Below are 13519 nucleotides of genomic sequence, written 5' to 3' on the forward strand. Positions count from 1 at the left end.
GTGTCTCTAACAAAGGAAGCGGCAAGTGCCAAAGCTTGGTGTGTCCAAAGAAAAGAGGTACTGACTTAGTGGGAGAACAGTAGGCAATGAAAACGGCAGGCCATGGTAAGGAATTAGAATTTCTTATAAGTGCAAATGGGCAAGAATGAAAAGACAAAATGAATGATGCCGGTGTGGCAAGAAGTACTAAATATTCTTGCTGGATGTGTCATGTCTTTCTAAGCCACAGTTTTTGCATATTAATGTATACAGAAAAATATACTGGACAACCTCTTTGACTTGGATTGTAAGAAGGATTCTACTTCGGATAGGAATAGTTTAGAGTTTGATGCTGTCATTCTATGTGAAGGGAAAGTTTGCCAAATATATTGACTAGTAGTAGAAACCAGGGAGAAGATGACTAATTAAATCTCTTACGAGGAGAACTAACTAATCTTCTCCAGCATTTTAGAATATCCATTTCCAACAACCAAGTGATTTTTGATTTTGAGTCCTTCTGAATGGTTCCTTAAAGTAGTTACCCTGTTCAACAGGCCTAACTATGACTTTGTTAGTCAAATTTAAGGTACAGAATGAACTTAGAAGAAAACAAACTGCGCTTGAGCAACCTCACCTTCTCTTTTCCCCAGTGCATATAACTAGGAAGGGTCTGGCTGATGTGTGGCCACTCTCTATCGGTACGGCGGGTCATGCTGCACCCAGCCAGGTGTCCCATAAAGAGATATTTGCAGCCAGGGCCACTTTGTCGCATTCACCTGCTGACTCGGAATGGGGTTTATTCTGCCACAGGTTGTCAGCCTAGGACTTTGCTGCTGCATCTTATAATTAGAGGGTTGAGCTAAAGTCCATCCCTTCCTAGGATATGTCATCTGAAGTGTCTAAAGATGAGATTGACCGATGGAAGCAGAATAGAGGGATGAGAAAACTGGGGTGGCAAACCTGAGAAACAGAAACCTGGATGGAGGAGAGCTTTTGCCTGCCTCAAGGCCACTGGGCTTTGTCACGCATTTTGAGGTTTTTCCCCTAATTAACTGCACTATTTTTTTTAACATCTTTATTGGAGTATAATTGCTTTACATTGTTGTGTTAGTTGCTGCTGTATAACAAAGTGAATCAGCTATACGTATACATATATCCCCATATCTCCTCCCTCTTGCGTCTCCCATCCCACCCTCCCTATCCCACCCCTCTAGGTGGTCACAAAGCATGAGCTGATCTCCCTGCGCTATGTGGCTGCTTCCCACTATCTGTTTTACATCTGGTAGTGTTTATATGTCAATGCCATTCTCTCACTTCGTCTCAGCTTCCCCTTCCCCTTCCCCTTCCCCGTGACCTCAAGTCCATTCCCTACGTCTGCGTCTTTATTCCTGTCTTGCCCCTAGGTTCTTCAGAGCCTTTTTTTAGATTCCATATGTATGAACTGCACTATTTTAAACAAGTTCAACTAACCCCTTTGGGCCTTACTCAGTTCCTCAATGCATCACAAGATTTGCATGAAAGCAATTGTTTTCCAGCCAGCTTTCCCCCATTTTCCAAAGAAATCTCACCGGAAATCCTGGCATCTTGGGGTACTAATTGGTCTTATTTACTGAATTTCCAAAACTCCTGAGGCATTTCTGAGGATCGCTTAGAAATTCTAATCCAGTTGTCTGGGCTAGGGCCCAGGATCTGCCATTGGAACAAATTTCTGAGTTGATTTTTCAAAACTTCAGATGTTTTAGGGATCATACTTTGGAAAACTCTGCCCTCAGGATCTCTGGACTATGCTTTGAAAACCACTGGATTAGGTGATCTGCAAGCTCTGTTCCCACTCTGACAACCTATGAATAGATGAGTACATAATAAAGCTGGGTGTGACATTTCTACTGAGGGCAAAAAAGGAAAAGGGATTAAATCGGAGGTCAAAAATGGACAACCTAAAGATTTTTGCTTGGTTAACACAGTATTTCTTTTAAATCAAATTGAGTTTAGGGCTTCCCTGGTGGCGCAGTGATTGAGAGTCCACCTGCCGATGCAGGGGACGCGGGTTCGTGCCCCGGTCCAGGAAGATCCCACATGCCGCACAGCGGCTGGGCCCGTGAGCCATGGCCGCTGAGCCTGCGCGTCCGGAGCCTGTACTCTGCAACGGGAGAGGCCACGGCAGTGAGAGGCCGGCGTACAGCAAAAAAAAAAAAAAAAAATTGAGTTTATATTTTAAAACTCCCAATTTATGACTTATCTTTAAAAAATCAGAAAATGTGGCAATTCAGAGCCCTCATTCCCATGTGCCCTATGCTGGCTGGAGCTAAATCACAGCTGCCCCTTTGGGGATAGAATTTTTGACCTCCAGTTTTTCACAGTCCTCCCTAGTCCCTATTATGCAGACCTCATCCACTCCATTCATCTATATCATGTGTAGACATTTGAGTTTACATCGCCTGCAACTTTTAGTAGTAGCATTTGAGTTAGATATAACAAAGGGCTGAGCTTGAACATTCTTCACCACTAGAAAGGTAGGGAAGGGACTTCCCTGGTGGCGCAGTGGTTGAGAATCCGCCTGCCAATGCAGGGGACGCGAGTTCAAGCCCTGGTCCAGGAGGATCCCACATGCCACGGAGCAACTAAGTCCGTGAGCCACAATGAGCCCACGCACCTGGAGCCCATGCTCTGCAACAAGAGAAGCCACTGCAGTGGAGGGCCGGTGCACTGCAATGAAGAGTGGTCCCCCGCTTGCTGCAACTAGAGAAAACCCGCGCGTAGCAATGAAGACCCAATGCAGCTATAAATAAATAAAATAAATTAAAAAAAAAAAGAAAGGTAGGGAAATCGCTCTTTAGAAATAGCACAGGCCTTGTGCAGCCCGCCACTGCCAGGGTCCCGGGATCCAGGGACAACTCCCCCGGGAGAACGCACAGGCGCGCCTCAGGCTGCAACGTCTCGCCGGCCTCTGCCGCTGCAGGCCCGCCCCACACTCCGTGCCCCTCCCTACCCCCGGGCCTGAGTGAGCCAGAGCCTCCGAATCAGCGGCTCCTTTAACCCCGTCCTGTCTGAGCAAAGAACAGACGCCCTCCGGCGACCTACACGCACAGGCGGGGCTAAATCCAAAGCTGAGCCCCTGGGAGCTGTGAGAACAAAGAAGAGAAAGGGAAATCTCTCCCAGCAGCCTCAGAAGCAGCGGATTAAAGCTCCACAATCAACTTGATATACCCTGCATCTGTGGAATACCTGAATAGACAACCAATCATCCCAAATTAAGGAGCCCTGTGGATGAAAGGCTCTTGGTGCTGCAGCCAGGAGTCAGTGCTGTGCCTCTGAGGTGGGAGAGCCAACTTCAGGACACTGATCCACAAGAGACCTCCCAGCTGCACATAATATCAAACAGCAAAAATTTCCGAGAGATCTCCATCTCAACGCCAGCACCCAGCTTCACTCAACGACCAGCAAGCTACAGTGCTGGACATCCTATGCCAAACAACTAGCAAGACAGGAACACAACCCCACCCATTAGCAGAGAGGCGGCCCAAAATCATAATAAGTCTACAGACATCCCAAAACACACCACCAGACGTGGACCTGCCCACCAGAAAGACAAGATCTAGCCTCATCCACCAGAACACAGGCACTAGTACCCTCCACCAGGAAGCCTACACAACCCACTGAACCAACCTTAGCCACTGGGGACAGACACAAAAAACAACAGGAACTACGAACCTTCAGCCTGCAAAAAAGGAGACCCCAAACACAGTAAGATAAGCAAAATGAAAAGACAGAAAAACACACCGCAGATGAAGGAGCAAGATAAAAACCCATCAGACCTAACAAATGAAGAGGAAATAGGCAGTCTACCTGAAAAAGAACTCAGAATAATGATAGTAAGGTTGATCCGAAATCTTGGAGATAGAATGGACAATAGAATGGACAAAATGCAAGAATCAGTTAACAAGGACCTAGAAGAACTAAAGATGAAACAAGCAACGATGAACAACACAATAAATGAAATTAAAAGTACTCTAGATGGGATCAATAGCAGAATAACTGAGGCAGAAGAACGGATAAGTGACCTGGAAGATAAAATAGTGGAAATAACTACTGCAGAGCAGAATAAAGAAAAAAGAATGAAAAGAACTGAGGACAGTCTCAGAGACCTCTGGGACAACATTAAACGTACCAACATTCGAATTATAGGGGTTCCAGAAGAAGAAGAGAAAAAGAAAGGGACTGAGAAAATATTTGAAGAGATTATAGTTGAAAACTTCCCTAATATGGGAAAGGAAATAGTTAATCAAGTCCAGGAAGCACAGAGAGTCCCATACAGGATAAATCCAAGGAGAAATACACCAAGACACATATTAATCAAACTGTCAAAAATTAAATACAAAGAAAACATATTAAAAGCAGCAAGGGAAAAACAACAAATAACACACAAGGGAATCCCCATAAGGTTAACAGCTGATCTTTCAGCAGAAACTCTGCAAGCCAGAAGGGAGTGGCAGGACATATTGAAAGTGTTGAAGGAGAAAAAGCTGCAACCAAGATTACTCTACCCAGCAAGGATCTCATTCAGATTTGATGGAGAAATTAAAACCTTTAGAGACAAGCAAAAGCTGAGAGAGTTCAGCACCACCAAACCAGCTCTACAACAACTGCTAAAGGAACTTCTCTAGGCAAGAAACACAAAAGAAGGAAAAGACCTACAATAACAAACCCAAAACAATTAAGAAAATGGGAATGGGAACACACATATCGATAATTACCTTAAATGTAAATGGACTAAATGCTCCCACCAAAAGACACAGATTGGCTGAATGGATACAAAAACAAGACCCATATATTTGCTGTCTACAAGAGACCCACTTCAGACCTAGAGACACATACAGACTGAAAGTAAGGGGATGGAAAAACGTATTTCATGCAAATGGAAACCAAAAGAAAGCTGGAGTAGCAATTCTCATATCAGACAAAATAGACTTTAAAACAAAGACTATTAGAAGAGACAAAGAAGGACACTACATAATGATCAAGGGATCGATCCAAGAAGAAGATATAACGATTGTAAATATTTATGCACCCAACATAGGTGCACCTCAATACATAAGGCAAATACTGACAACCATAAAAGGGGAAATCGACAGTAACACATTCATAGTAGGGGACTTTAACACCCCACTTTCACCAATGGACAGATCATCCAAAATGAAAATAAATAAGGAAACACAAGCTTTAAATGATACATTAAATGAGATGGAGTTAATTGATATTTATAGGACATTCCATCCAAAAACAACAGAATACACATTTTTCTCAAGTGCTCATGGAACATTCTCCAGGATAGATCATATCCTGGGTCACAAATCAAGCCTTGGTAAATTTAAGAAAATTGAAATTGTATCAAGTATCTTTTCCGACCACAACGCTATGAGACTCGATATCAATCACAGGAGAAGATCTGTAAAAAATACAAACACATGGAGGCTAAACAATACACTACTTAATAACGAAGTGATCACTGAAGAAATCAAAGGGGAAATCAAAAAATACCTAGAAACAAATGACAATGGAGACACGACGACTCAAAATCTATGGGATACAGCAAAAGCAGTTCTAAGAGGGAAGTTTATAGCAATACAATCTTACCTTAAGAAACAGGAAACATCTCGAATAAACAACCTAACCTTGCACCTAAAGCAATTAGAGAAAGAAGAACAAAAAAACCCCAAAGTTAGCAGGAGGAAAGAAATCATAAAAATCAGATCAGAAATAAATGAAAAAGAAATGAAGGAAACGATAGCAAAGATCAATAAAACTAAAAGCTGGTTCTTTGAAAGGATAAACAAAATTGATAAACCATTAGCCAGACTCATCAAGAAAAAAAGGGAGAAGACTCAAATCAATAGAATTAGAAATGAAAAAGGAGAAGTAACGACTGACACTGCAGAAATACAAAAGATCATGAGAGATTACTACAAGCAACTCTATGCCAATAAAATGGACAACCTGGAAGAAATGGACAAATTCTTAGAAAGGCACAACCTGCCAAGACTGAATCAGGAAGAAATAGAAAATATGAACAGACCAATCACAAGCACTGAAATTGAAACTGTGATTAAAAATCTTCCAACAAGCAAAAGCCCAGGACCAGATGGCTTCACAGGCGAATTCTATCAAACATTTAGAGAAGAGCTATCACCTATCCTTCTCAGACTCTTCCAAAATATAGCAGAGGGAGGAACACTCCCCAACTCATTCTACGAGGCCACCATCACCCTGATACCAAAACCAGACAAGGATGTCACAAAGAAAGAAAACTACAGGCCAATATCACTGATGAACATAGATGCAAAGATCCTCAACAAAATACTAGCAAACAGAATCCAACAGCACATTAAAAGGATCATACACCATGATCAAGTGGGGTTTATTCCAGGAATGCAAGGATTCTTCAATATACGCAAATCAATCAACGTGATACACCATATTAACAAATTGAAGGAGAAAAACCATATGATCATCTCAATAGATGCAGAGAAAGCTTTTGACAAAATTCAACATCCATTTATGATAAAAACCCTGCAGAAAGTAGGCATAGAGGGAACTTTCCTCAACATAATAAAGGCTATATATGACAAACCCACAGCCAACATCGTCCTCAATGGTGAAAAACTGAAAGCATTTCCACTAAGATCAGGAACAAGACAAGGTTGCCCACTCTCACCACTCTTATTCAACATAGTTTTGGAAGTTTCAGAGCAATCAGAGCAATCAGAGAAGAAAAGGAAATAAAAGGAATCCAAATCGGAAAAGAAGAAGTAAAGCTGTCACTGTTTGCAGATGACATGATACTATACTTACAGAACCCTAAAGATGCTACCAGAAAACTACTAGAGCTAATCAATGAATTTGGTAAAGTAGCAGGATACAAAATTAATGCACAGAAATCTCTGGCATTCCTATACACTAAGGATGAAAAATCTGAAAGTGAAATCAAGAAAACACTCCCATTTACCATTGCAACAAAAAGAATAAAATACCTAGGAATAAACCTACCTAAGGAGACAAAAGACCTGTATGCAGAAAATTATAAGACACTGATGAAAGAAATTAAAAATGATACAAATAGATGGAGAGATATACCATGTTCTTGGATTGGAAGAATCAACATTGTGAAAATGACTCTACTACCCAAAGCAATCTACAGATTCAATGCAATCCCTATGAAACTACCACTGGCATTTTTCACAGAACTAGAACAAAAAATCTCACAATTTGTATGGAAACACAAAAGACCCCGAATAGCCAAAGCAATCTTGAGAACGAAAAATGGAGCTGGAGGAATCAGGCTTCCTGACTTCAGACTATACTACAAAGCTACAGTAATCAAGACAGTATGGTACTGGCACAAAAACAGAAATATAGATCAATGGAACAGGATAGAAAGCCCAGAGATAAACCCACGCACATATGGTCACCTTATCTTTGACAAAGGAGGCAGAAATGTACAGTGGAGAAAGGACAGCCTCTTCAATAAGTGGTGCTGGGAAAACTGGACAGCTACATGTAAAAGTATGAGATTAGATCACTCCCTAACACCATACACAAAAATAAGCTCAAAATGGATTAAAGACCTAAATGTAAGGCCAGAAACTATCAAACTCTTAGAGGAAAACATAGGCAGAACACTCTATGACATAAATCACAGCAAGATCCTTTTTGACCCACCTCCTAGAGAAATGGAAATAAAAACAAAAGTAAACAAATGGGACCTAATGAAACTTAAAAGCTTTTGCGCAGCAAAGGAAACCATAAAGAAGACCAAAAGACAACCCTCAGAATGGGAGAAAATATTTGCAAATGAAGCAACTGACAAAGGATTAATCTCCAAAATTTATAAGCAGCTCATGCAGCTTAATAACAAAAGAACAAACAACCCAATCCAAAAATGGGCAGAAGACCTAAATAGACATTTCTCCAAAGAAGATATACAGAGTGCCAACAAACACATGAAAGAATGCTCAACATCACTAATCATTAGAGAAATGCAAATCAAAACTACAATGAGATATCATCTCACACCAGTCAGAATGGCCATCATCAAAAAATCTAGAAACAATAAATGCTGGAGAGGGTGTGGAGAAAAGGGAACCCTCTTACACTGTTGGTGGGAATGTAAATTGATACAGCCACTGTGGAGAACAGTATGGAGGTTCCTTAAAAAGCTACAAATAGAACTACCATATGACCCAGCAATCCCACTACTGGGCATATACCCTGAGAAAACCATAATTCAAAAAGAGTCATGTACCAAAATGTTCATTGCAGCTCTATTTACAATAGCCCTAGATGGAAACAACCTAAGTGTCCATCATCGGATGAATGGATAAAGAAGATGTGGCACATATATACAATGGAGTATTACTCAGCCATAAAAAGAGACGAAATTGAGCTATTTGTAATGAGGTGGATAGACCTAGAGTCTGTCATACAGAGTGAAGTAAGTCAGAAAGAGAGAGACAAATACCGTATGCTAACACATATACATGGAATTTAAGAAAAAAAAAATGTCATGAAAAACCTAGGGGTGAAACAGGAATAAAGACACAGACTTACTAGAGAATGGACTTGAGGCTATGGGGAGGGGGAAGGGTAAACGGTGACAAAGCAATAAAGAGGCGTGGACATGTATACACTACCAAACGTAAGGTAGATAGCTAGTGGGAAGCAGCCGCATAGCACAGGGAGATCAGCTCGGTGCTGTGTGACCGCCTGGAGGGGTGGGATAGGGAGGGTGGGAGGGAGGGTGACGCAAGCGGGAAGAGATATGGGAACATATGTATATATATAACTGATTCATTTTGTTGTGAAGCTGAAACTAACATACCATTGTAAAGCAATTATGCTCCAATAAAGATGTTTAAAAAAAAAAAAAAAGAAATAGCACAGGCCTAATAAGCCTCAGGTGGCTTTTGATATTGTACTTTCTGGAGGTAGGGACTTGAATCTTAATGTCAAGGAGTCTGTGATTTCTAGAGGTAAGTTGGTTTGTTCGCTATTTAGGAACTTTATCACTAGCTGTTTCGACTCACCATTTCGATTCACCTATTCACACTCATAGGTGTGCTGATGTGGGAAGTCTTCAGTGAAGGAAAAATCCCGTATGAAAACCGAAGCAACTCAGAAGTGGTGGAAGACATCACCACTGGATTTCGGTTATACAAGCCTCGACTGGCCTCCTCACATATCTACCAGATCATGAATCATTGCTGGAAAGAGGTCAGTAAAGGAAGTGGTTCCCCCCGCCCCGCCTCATTATAATCTGCAATTGCAGGGTCTGCCCCCATCCCTGAAGAAAGGAACCCTCTCAGAGTATGAGGCAGTAGGGATGACAAAATAGATTAGCAAGAAAGTGACGTTGAGCATCTATTAACTAAAGGAGTTACTCATCCCTAGAAGAGCTGGCAGGGACCTTAAATGTTATTTGATTTGTAATATAATGTCACAAGCCATCAACATACTGTCAGAAAGGAAGAGTGGGGAAGGCCTATGTCAATTTTTTGAGAAAAAAAGCATCTGTAACATCATAAAACCATTAAATATACATGAAGTTAGTTCTATAAACTGGTAAACAGAAGTTCACTGGTGCTGTGAAACTATTAAAATGACTGAATTAAAATTCATACAACATGTTCATACAAATACAAAATTCATACAATTCATGTTTATTCATACAACAATTCAGAATGGGAGCCAATTACTCTGCACCCTCCCAGACATCTCAGTTATCCTTGGGTGGCAGTGTATGCCTTAAGCCACATTAGCATGAGATGTCCTTGTGTGAGTTAGCAAATTTTAAATTTCAACCACAGTTGAAAGTTGCTGAATAGAGAATTAACACAAATTCGGATCATTATGATATGATAGCTGACATTTAGTACTTTTTTCTTTTTTTAATTTTTATTAATTTTTTAAATTAATAGACTTTGTCTAGAAGTTTTAGGTTTATAGAAAATTTGAGCAAAGAGTGCAGAGAGTTCTGCCCTATAAATAACATTTTGCATTAGTGTGGTACATTTGTTACAATTATTCTACCACCACTGATACATTATTATTAACTAAAGTCCATGTTTTACATTAAGGTTCACTGCTTTTTTTGTACAGTTCTGTGAGTTTTGACAAATGTATATCATGTATCTACCATTATAGTATCATACAGAATAGTGTCACTGCCTTTAAGTGCACTGTGCTTCACCTATTTATCCCTTCCCCTCTTCTTCCCAAATCCCTGGAAACCATTGATCTTTTTATTGTCCAAGTTCTGCCTTTGCCAGAATGTTACATAGTTGAATCATACAGTATGTAGCCTTTTCAGATTGGCTTCTTCCACTTAGAACTATGCATTTAAGATTCCTCCATGTCTTCATGGCTTGAAAGCTAACTTTTTTTTAAATCACTGAATAATATTTCCATTGTATGGATATACCATAGTTTCTTTATCCATTCACCTACTGAAGGACATCTTGGTGGCTTCCAGTTTTTGGCAGCTATGAATAAAGCTGCTATAAACATTTGTGTGCAAGTTTTTATATGAACATAGATTTGTAGCTCAATTGGGTAAATATCTAGTGGTGTCATTCCTGGATCATATGAAATGAATAGTTTCATAACACTAGCATATGAAAATGTTTAGCCTTGTAAGAAACTGCCAGACTGTCTTCCAAAATGGCTACCATTTTCACATTCCCACCAGCAATGAGAGTTCCTGTTGCTCCACATCCTCACCAGCATTTGGTGGTGTCAGTGCTTTGATTTTAGCCATCTTAATAAGAATATAGTGGTATCTCATTGTTATTTTAATTTGCAAATCCCTAACATATGATGTTGAGCATCTTTTCATATGTGTATTTTCCATTTGTATACCTTTTTAAATGAGGTAACTGCTTAGATCTTTGCCCATTTTTTAATAGGATTATTTGTTTTCTTGCTTTTGAGTTTTAAGAGGTCTTTGCATATTTTGGATATAAGTCCTTTATCAGATATGTGTTTTAAAAACATTTTCTCCCAGCCTATGGCTTATCTTTTCTTTCACTTAACAGTGCCTTTTACAGAGCAGAAGTCTTTTACAGAGCAGAAGTTGTTAATTTTAACAAAGTTCAACATCAATTTTTTTTCTTTTATGAATCGTGCTTTTTGTGTTGTATCTAAAAACTCATTGCCAAACCCAAGGTCACCCAGATTTTCTCCTATGTTATCTTCTAGATGTCTTATAAGTTTTGCATTTTACATTTAGTTCTATGATCCATTTTGAGTTAATTTTTGTGAAGAGTGTCAGGCCTGTGTCTAGAGTCATTGTATTGCATGTGGATGTCCAATTGCTCTAGAACCGTTTGTTGAAAAGACTACCTTTGCTCCATTGAATTGCCTTTGCTCCTCTGTCAAAGATTTGACTACATTTGTGTGGGTCTATTTCTGGGATCCCAACTCTATTCCATTGACCTATTTGTCTATTCTTTCACCAATACCATGCTCTCTTGATTACTATAGCTTTATAGTAAGTCTTGAAGTCAGGAAGTATCAGTCCTCCAAACTTGTTCTTCTTCAGTATTGTGTTGGCTATTCTGAGTCTTTGGCCTTTCCATATGGAGTTTAGAGTTGGTGTGTCAGTATCTACAAAATAACTTGCTGGGATTCTTGTGATTGTGTTGAATCCATACATCAAGTTGAAAAGAAATGACATCTTAGCAATAGCAAGTCTTCCTAACCATGAACATGGAATATTTCTCGATATATTTAGCTCTCCTTTGATTTCTATCTTTAGAATTTTATATTTTTCCTAAAATAGACCCTGTACATATTTTATGAGATTTATACCTAAATATTTTCTTTTTTAGTCTTACTGAGTGCTTATTTTATGTTGCATTTTTACATACAATTTTATTTAATTCTTACAACAATCTTATGAGATTGATAATATTATTATCCCCATTTTACAGATGACAAAACTGAGGTTCAAAAAGGTTAAGTAACCTGTTCAAAGGTCACACAGCTAATGAGTAGAAAAGCTGTGATTCAAAAGCAGGCCATATGATTCCAAAATACCTGCTGTTAACAACTAAGACATAATGGCCTCAAATACAATATATATAGAAACATATTTAAAACTCAGCAGAGGGGATTGCTGTTTAACTCTGGTTTGCTTTGGAATTAGCTATGACACACAAGTACAAGGAAATCACAGAGTTCTTTTCTTCCTTCTCTAGAAACCAGAAGACCGGCCACCTTTCTCCAGACTCTTGAGTCAACTGGCTGAAATTGCAGAATCGGGACTTTAAAAGAGACTCAGTGCCAGGCCATGGGCTGCAGATCCTGAGTGGGGCAAGGAGGTCTTCCCACCACAGAGCATTAAAAGCTGCCACCATCCCAGGACTCCTCAGAGGCAACTGGCCTGTGGCGCCAGTCCCTAAGCTGCCACGGAGGCAGCGGCCTGATAGAGGCGGGCACCAGGCCACAGGCAGGAGGCTCAGCCACTGAACTGGGAGCAGGGCCAGAGCAGTCTGTACCCTTCCTCCAGCCTCTTATCTCGTGTGGAGCGCAAACCTCAATCGACAGCTTTCAAGCAACATTCCTTGCACTTCTTAGAGAAAGGGAGAGATGGGGCAGCACCCTGGATTATTACCCTTATTGTTATTTTAAACATGGACCTGAAGTTCATGGTCAAGGGATTTTTTATTTGACCTGACAACACAGAATCCCAGGATATGGGGCAAGATGAACAAGGAGCATGACTCTTTTTCAAGGAGAACTAGTGAGTTAATTAAAGTCACCAAGAGTAAGCTCTGCCTCTGTGATGCTGTCAACCACAGCTTCCTGCCTTAGAGGACGATGGAACAGCTGCTCACATTAGAGGCCGGATATTCTGAGAAGCAGCTTTATGAGGTTTTACCCATAGAGACACTGCCACCTCTCTCCTTGAAGGGAGCATAATGGACTGGGGTGAACAATTCTGATCTCACCGCTCGAGTATTGGGTATCTGGTGTCTGGGCAGAAAGAGGACATCGGATGGTGGAAACACCTGGTACAGGGAAAGGCCTTAGGTTGTAACCACTTGGACACTCGTCTTTACTACCAAGCCAAGCAAGTGACTCTGAGTCCCCTTCTGTGCCGAATGCTTCCACAGGCATCCTGGGAGGAAATCATGGCTTCCGTAAACACTGACTTACTGAGACCTCCAGGAATCAGTCCCCTCTCTGCATTCTTTTATCCTCATCAACAGAGTGCAGACTTGTGCTGGGGAGTGTGGCCTGGCAGAGAAACTGAAGCTGGTTTAGGCCCTAGAGATTTGCAACTTTAAGGTTGAGACTTCCAAGTCTCCCCAGATTCTAAGAGAGGAGTAAGAGGTCTGTTCTTGTTCAAGCCATCTGGATGGAAACTGAGTCGGGCACCGAGTGGGGGGCTTCCAAGATGCGCAAGGATGCCTACTGTTGATTGAGCACTTGAATATGCAAAATGAATAGGTACTGAGTTACAAGCCTTAATTGCAGAATCTCA

At 40.6% G+C, this 13519-nt stretch overlaps 1 protein-coding gene across 3 annotated transcripts in view; it reads left to right on the forward strand.

Moving 5' to 3' along the window:
* The window catches only part of ITK (IL2 inducible T cell kinase), a gene marked incomplete at both ends in the record, with an annotated part of 70210 nt that extends 57908 nt beyond the window's left edge, over positions 1 to 12302 (forward strand). For all 3 annotated transcript variants that reach the window (XM_082651667.1, XM_082651668.1, XM_082651669.1), the window contains 2 exons: positions 9089 to 9246; positions 12231 to 12302. In XM_082651667.1, the coding sequence (XP_082507793.1) occupies positions 9089 to 9246; positions 12231 to 12302 (230 nt within the window). The remainder of the gene's footprint in view (positions 1 to 9088; positions 9247 to 12230) is intronic.
* Between the last annotated feature and the right edge of the window lie 1217 nt (positions 12303 to 13519).

This window comes from Grampus griseus (genome assembly GCF_964374135.1).
Source record: "Grampus griseus genome assembly, chromosome: 3".
NCBI lineage: Eukaryota > Metazoa > Chordata > Mammalia > Artiodactyla > Delphinidae > Grampus > Grampus griseus.